Source organism: Leucopleurus acutus (assembly GCF_964270905.1).
Source record: "Leucopleurus acutus genome assembly, chromosome: 8".
In the NCBI taxonomy this organism is placed as follows: Eukaryota; Metazoa; Chordata; class Mammalia; order Artiodactyla; family Delphinidae; genus Leucopleurus; species Leucopleurus acutus.
In genome coordinates this window covers 62738984-62746518 of record NC_139151.1, presented here as the reverse complement: position 1 = coordinate 62746518, position 7535 = coordinate 62738984, and the positions used below count along the sequence as shown (strand labels likewise).

Here is a 7535-nt window from a genome sequence, read left to right as displayed (position 1 = left end):
TAGCACAGAGGTGTCTACAGCAAGAAGCTACCCCTTGCCAGCCTGTCAGGCCCTGTGCTTGCTACACTGTCTGGCCCCCTCACTCAGGCTGGGGTGAGGGGCTGCCACTAAATGTGCCTGCGGCAGCAGTGCCAAAGCCTCCCTCAGACCCTCAGGGTACAGTTCAGCTGCAGTGACAGGGGAGAGATCAAGCTCGCAGTCCTGAGGGATGGTGAGTCTGAGCAAAATGATATATTTAACATCAAATATACTCAAGGACTATTAGGATTAAGTATTCAAGATGAAGGGGAAAGCGAAACTCTCTGAGCTGCGGAGGAAGCAGCTCATTAGAAGCAGCCTCTCTTCTGTTTTCTCAAAGCTTGACTTTGCTGCCTACGATAGAGGACCATAGACTGCAGCACCACTCCCCCCTTCCCCTCCCCAGTCAAGCACCCTGCACTGGGGCCTCCCAGGGCTTAAGGGGCATGACCTGGCCTCCAAGTCTCCTTTGTACCCACTACGTCCCCTTCCGTTGTCTGGGGTGCCACAGTTCACAAAGCACATTCACATGCATTATCTCCTCTGATCCCCGCAGCAACCTTGGAGATAGCAGAGCAGGTCTCCCACTTCACAAACAGGGAAACTGAGGCCTGGGGAGAGAAAATGACTTGCTAAGGTCCACTGTTGGTAATAGGCAGAGATGGGATGAAGTCTCAACTGGTGGCCCTTTGCCCCTCCAGGGACTCCAGCTTCCTTCTCCTTGCCTGGGTCTAGTCCTCAGAGTGACTGCGGGGATGAGCCTCTGACACATCTGTCTGGAGAAAAGCCATTAAGATTTTCATGCCATCCTGGAACTCTGTACTGTCAAGGAAATAATGCTCTTGCTATTGAAGAGTGGCCTTCCTGGAGTAGGCAGCCTGGGCACCAGACCCAGGGCTCTGGGAGAGAAGCAGGGTTCAGAGGGAGAGGAGATGAACACTGTCTCCCTTCCTGCCTCCTGAGTTACAGAGCAAGAATTGTCAACTCTGCAATAGCAGGAATTTTTGTTTTCACTGCTATATCCCCAGGGCCTTAAAATAGTGCTTGGTGCATAGTATATGCTCAATAAATAGTTGTGGAATGAAAAAAAAAACCTTTAAGGCCATGCTGTGCTTGCTCAGAGAGAATTTGAGACAGGATCCCATTCTCTATGGAATCAGGATGCTCTTGGGAGGGGCTTCTGGGGTAAAGGCGGTGCTGTAAGACACACAGTGGGAAAATTTGTGCCCTGCAGAGGGTTAATTTTACCAAACAATCCAAGAAGCAACCAGAAACCTGGGGAAGAGGAAGTAGGAAGGGAGGGCACGAGGTCAGAGAAACATTGCCCCGTGGGAGGGGGGCAAAATCAAGGCTGAGGGGCTGGGAGTGACAGACAGGTGTGGTCCACCAGGCAGTTACTGGGAATGAGGACCCTGGGTCCTGAGCAGAGCCACACGCCGAGTTGGGGCCGACAGGCCTCCAGGCGGCGCTGCGGAGCCGGGCAGCCGCGCGTCTCCACTCCCCATTAACCCGGGAGGGAGGGGGGCCTCGGGAAATGTGTGCATTTATTCAGTAGCAGGAGTGCAAACCTCATACGTTGAGGGAGAAAGGCAGCGGGAGACGGCCGCCGAGATTCCCCCATCTCTTTGAATATAATTTTAGATTGAGATTCAGATTAAATCCGAGGGGAAAACACTTTATGAGGCTGAAAGCTGTGTCGTTGCCAGAGCCAGGGTTATGAGCTATCAAATGCAATTACATTAAGACAGATTATACTGGGCAAATTGAGCCATTTAGAAGGTGAGAATCAAAGAAACGGCTCTGATCCTCTCTTCCCCCTTCTCTCTCCCTCTCCTTCTCTCTCTCTAAATTGCAGTTCATAGTTCCTTGCAATTCTGAGGCACAAAAGTAGGTGAGACTGCTTTTGTATCTGCGAAGTGCTTCACTCCTGAATGTAATTCTAGCTGAGTGCAATCTAGGTTAAGAGCCGGGCAAGCGGGTAATTAGAGCCCGCTCGCTGCCCGAGGACCGGCCGCCCCGCCGAAGCGCGCCCGGAGCCGGCGCCCTTCTCCCGGCCGAGCCGAGCTGCGGCTGGACACGGAGCGCCCGAGATGATGGTGCTGGACAAGGAGGACGGTAGGTGGCGGGCGGGGGTCCCGACTCCCCGCACACCCGCGCCCCCCGCCGCGGCGCGCGGGAACACACACGCCAGGACACCGGCGCGCACACACCGGGCTGTGCCGGGCTTGCCGGGCGGGCGGTCCGCAGGGCGCTGGGGCTGGAGCCTGGGGCGGGGGGAGGACCGAGTGGGACTGGCGTGGGGAGATGAGGGAGCCCCGGGCTGCGCGGCCCCGGGGCCGGGACAGGCCGGACCGAACCGCGGGAGGGCGAGCTGTGCGCCGGCCGTGTGATGCTCCGCGGGGCCGCGTGGAGGCTCCGGCTGCCCTCCGATCTCGGCGCAGCAGTGGTTCACGTAGAGCGTTTTCGTCTTTGCGGCTGCTCCTCTCACCGCAGCCATCAGCCTCGCGCCGCCCGCGTAACCCGAGAGGCGCTGAGCGCCGAGCAAATCAGTGGCTTCGGGAAATCGGACTCCAGAGCTTGCGGCGAGCGGGCGCGCGGAAAGACGGTGGCCGCCGGGTGCCCGGCAGGCGAGAGGAAAGGCCGGCCGGACCCTCGGGGAGACAGCTGCCCGAAAGCTTGGTGAGAAAAAGGGTTGCCTCCAGTGATTCCCACTGTCTCCCAGTGTGATTCTCACTGTCTCTTGAAATCGGAGGCAGGAGTTTGGCCCAGAGGAAGAAAGTGTCCCGCTCCTGGCCAGTAGCACGAGTGCAGGAGCGGCATGGACGTGCCCTGGTCAAGAGCCTCGCTGCGCCCGAGAGGTCAGAGCAGAGGGACCCATGGTGGTCCCACACACCCTAAAGCCTTCCTGACTGGGAGTGCCCTGCAGTAATTGTCCTGGTATGTGCAGGAGAGGTTGGAGAACCCAGTCCCCTTGAGGGTAAAACCAGGGGTGCCCTGTGACCCAAGGGCAGCCCTCAGGGTCAAGAGTGGCCATCCCCTGGCTGTCCCAGGCCGTCCTGCCCTGTAGGTGAGGGTTACCTGGTGTGTTAAGTTTGTTAGTGTTGTCGGGAGGGAGATGTGAATGTAATTGTTAGCATCCACGCCATCACCTGGGTTCTACTGGTAAGGAACTGAGAAGGTGGGTTTTCTGTGAGTCGGCGGAAATCCTCTTAGAGTGACATCTTCTGACCTCCGCTAGTGAGTAGTAGAGGTCTGTGCCCTCTTGCTCTCCAGGTCAGTGGTGTTACTGACATGGTCACTTGGTGAAAATCTGAAGTTAAGTGACTTAAGGTCACACAGGATGTTCACTTTGCTGCCATCATGTGCTGATGCCCCTAGCCTCCCCTCCCACCTTCTGAGACCTCCAGCAGGGAGGGACATTTAAAATATCTGGCCTGGGGGCTTCCCTGGTGGCGCAGTGGTTGAGAGTCCGCCTGCCGATGCAGGGGACACGGGTTCGTGCCCCGGTCCGGGAAGATCCCACATGCCGCGGAACGGCTGGGCCCGTGGGCCATGGCTGCTGAGCCTGCGCGTCCGGAGCCTGTGCTCCACAACGGGAGAGGCCACAGCAGTGAGAGGCCCACATACCACAAAAAAAAAAAAAAAAAAAAAAAAACCAAAAAAAAAAAAATATCTGGCCTGGGGGTGGCATGTGCGGGAGCCCTGTGGCCCTCAAGGCCATTTCTCAGTGTGAGTGTGGAAAGAGAGGGAGGGGGAACTAAACGCTCTGGCCGAAAGAATCCATTGTGCAGGGTCTGGCTGGGGTGTGACATTCATCTCCTTATGCTTTTCTCTCTTCATGGACCCCTCCCCTGGAGCCCCATGTGGGCCATCAGAGGGCTGGGCCGGCGCAGTGTGTACAGATTGAAAGAGGAGAAGGTCTGGGGTCAGGCCAGATAAGGATGCAGGAGACCTTGATTTAGCTCCTGTCTCCACTGACTCCCTGTGTGATCTCGGGCCAGTCATGCCCATCTCTTCACTTTCCCTCTTGGTAGAATGAGGAGCCAGGGCAGAGGGTCCTTCCTTGGTGTTTGGGGAGCATGTGGAAATCAGGGTATGTCTTTAGCAGAGATTGTTTAGCATGCTTGGCTCCCCAGGCCCAAGCCAGAAACCCGGAAGACCCAGGCCCCATACATGGGCGGCCTCAGGCAGGGAGACTGGTCTCCCGCCAATAAGACGACACCGCCACCACCACCACCTCGGGTCTTGCACTCTGTGCAGGCACCCAGAGTGCCCCGGGCTTTGTGATACTAAAGGTTTCCAGATGAGCCCTGAATGGGAATGGCTCTCTGGAGGTCATTTTAGCCCATCTCCTGCCTACACCCTGGGCATATGTTTTTTCCCTGGTCTTCAGCAGACCCGTGGAGGAGAGCTCGCGCTGCCCCTGTCCAGTCTAAACCATATGGTGCTCTGTACTGTTGCTGCCACTGAGCTCTGGGACACATCACAGCACAAGGAAGAAGGCTGGCTTAGGCCCTGAGGAGCCATTTGCTCCTTGTCCTGCTCAGCCTAGAGCTGTCTTCCAAAAGCAACCTTTCTGCTCATAAAATCCACCCTCCACTCCCCACTGGAGTCTAGCATCTCCTGGTTCCAGGAAACCTTGAAGGTGGTACCTTCAGTTGGGGGGAGGGAGAAAGGCTCTGGATATACTCACCCTCCCCCCACACCTGCTGCCTAAATCCTTCCTTGCACTTACACCCTCCCAGCAGGTGGCCGTCTGGGCTGGGAGTCAGCACTGGTCCCCAGGGCCCCCAAGGGGTGTGTTCCTCAGGGCTGCGGACTGCACCCTTTGTCTGGCTGCAGCGTGAACTCAGGCTCCTATTAACCACCCCCAATGCCTTTTCTCCACCTGACAGCATCTTGTCGGAAGAGGCCGGGGCTCCTCTGGTTGAAGTCAGGTCCGCCAGCTGCTGAGGACCAAAGCTCTTGCTCTGCTGGGCTGCAGGGCTTTCATGTTGCACTTCTGAAAGATAATGAAATATCAATCGCTTTGCCGTAGCAACGGGTTTAAGAGACTTTCTGAAGTATTGAATTGTCAGAAAAAAAATTTTTTTTTTTTTTTTTTTTTGCTTTTAAGCACAGTGCATTATTAATAAAGTAATCCATTAGGTCGAGCAGCGAAGGGCCACCACAGAGAGGAGAGATCTGTTTTGCAAACGGTTAAACTTCAGGTTTTAAGATTAATTGCTTTCATTCGGATGCTTGCTCTTGGCCTAGGCAGCTCCACTTTACTGGAACTCAGGGTCCTGCCTTTCTACATGCCGTCGGGCCTGCCTGTCAGCAACGGAAGCCCAGCTCCAACTTTCGTGGAGAAACAGCCCTTCTTCCCCTGGCACCTGCTCTTGGGCTGGCACCAGGCTGTGGGCTCTCCGGGGAGGTTTGCAGCCCCAGGGAAGCAAGGGGAGTTACAGCCCTGAGTCCTGAGAGTCAAATTAGCCCTCACGCTGTAGGAGAAAAGGCCCCTGAGCAGCCCCAAGAACTGTGAGAGCCTTGGGTTGTGAGGGACAGGGGAGGATGCCAAGGGCACCCCCAAGGGGTGTCCCCAAGATGCATGCTGCAGAAGGATAGGTCCGGGTGTAAGCTGCCTCTGCAGAGGCCCAGCAGGAGGGCTGGGGTGACCACAGGAAGCAGCAGGCAGGCTGTGGAACTAAACATCAGACCTAATTCCTAGGGCATTTTTAATAAGTTAAAAACACCTAAAGGTATTGGAGCTGGGCTGAGGAGGACCAGACAGTGCACCTTCAGTTGTTAGCGACGACTGTGAGTGCAGCGTCCACAGCTGACTCAGTTGATCCGCGAGGGCAGGCTCTCAGCTGTGCTTGGGTACTGACCAGCGGGACCTCCCAGAATATCCCGTCATGCTCTGGGCCACAGAGGGTACTGGCGGCCTCTCCTGTGGCCAGGACCCCTCCACAGCCCTGGGGGGAAGGCAGGGGGTGGGCCCTGATGCTGTTCCACACTACAGATCCCAGCCCATCAGCAGGACGGCAGAGCCCAGGGGACACTGCTGCCTGCTGAGGGCTGGTAAAGGCCTTGTGAGGTTGGCAGGCTAGGGACCAGACCTGGCACCCACTGTATGCCTAGAAGAGGAAGGTCTCCATCTGCACCTACCAGGCCAGCCCGGGCTGCAGCCGCCTCCTCACTACAGGGAAGCAAGGCATCACAGAACCTGAGCAGCACGTACAGCCGTGTCCCCTTCCTGCCTCAACTCAGCCAGGCAGGGAGCCTGTGAAGATGGGTCTCCCCAACCCGCTCCCAGAGCCTGGGGTAAAAAAGCAGGTGCTTCTGTCTGTTCCCTGCTCTTCCATTCATCTGCCCACGCAGAGCACTAAGGGTCGGGGGGGAGGACAGGGAAACAACATAAATTGGTCTGTCGTCCAGAATCCGTGTCTCGCTAATGTACCCAGATTAACTCAACTGTAAATTGTCTCCTCGGATGGCAGTGTCTTGCTAAAAGTTTCCCATATGATTCATGATTTGGATTGCTTTTAACGGCTATTGGCTAAGCAAGCCAGTGACTGTACAAGGTGATGCAATTGGCATTAGCAAGGGGAGGCACGGGAGCGTGTAATGCAGTCAATACTGCATTAACTACTGATGCCCAATTACAGGGAGTGGGAGAGAGCCTTTTGGGAGCATTAGGACTGGGGGAAGCTGAGATCACTGGCCGCTGCTCGCCTAAAAGCTTCACCCTTTGTGTGCCGGGGCTCAGTGCTGGCCTGGCCACTCACTTGGCCTCTGTGGCCATAGGAACTCTCTCTCTCTCTCTCTCTCTCTCTCTCTCTCTCTCTCTCTCTCTCTCTCTCTCTCTCTCTCTCTCTCTCTCTCGTCCCACAATGATGCTTTTAGCACATGGAAATGTTCATTTTCCTAGAGCCGGGGCCTGCCTCTCATCCCTCCTGAGAATTGATTTCCTACCCCACTCCAGGTCGCAGAGTCAGATGGGGCGGCTGCCCCACCCGCTTCCATTTAAGGAACCACTCAGCAGGCCCTATCTGAGAGTAGGACCAAGGGGAGGTCTATTTCGGTCTCTCTCCCTTGGAACAGATGGATGATTGCCAGCAAGCATTGGCGGCCAACCTCCTGTGGCCGAAGGAGACACAAGGTTTAGCCTCAGTGCATCTGCGCTGCTGGGGCAGGCAAGGCTGCTGGATCTGGGAAGTAGTCCTGGCTGGGCCTTCTGAGCAGAAGACAGAGCTCGAGAGGCTGATGGGGGAGTGACCCAAGCCAGGTTGGGGTTCTCAGCAGATGCAGGCCCCCTCCAGAGCTGCATCGACACAGGGCAGAGCTGCCCGCATGTAGCCAGGAGAACAAAGCTGTAGTTGGGGTCCATCTCCAGGGGCCAGAGGGCCTCCCAGGAACCCCGATCAGACACATTAGGAAGTTTGGAAGGAGTTAGGGGACAAAGTAGAAAAAAGCACCTGGGTACCCCAGTGTGGCAAGTACCATGGGACTGGGACTGGTTTAGCTACTGTAGT

The 7535-nt window shown here is 56.3% G+C and overlaps 1 protein-coding gene across 1 annotated transcript in view; it reads left to right on the top strand.

Moving 5' to 3' along the window:
* Positions 1-2108: 2108 nt before the first annotated feature.
* LMO1 (LIM domain only 1) overlaps positions 2109-7535 on the top strand; it is a gene marked incomplete at both ends in the record, with an annotated part of 35381 nt that continues 29954 nt past the window's right edge. Inside the window, one exon of the mRNA XM_082844753.1 lies at positions 2109-2133. Coding sequence (XP_082700879.1) covers positions 2109-2133 — 25 coding nt within the window. The remainder of the gene's footprint in view (positions 2134-7535) is intronic.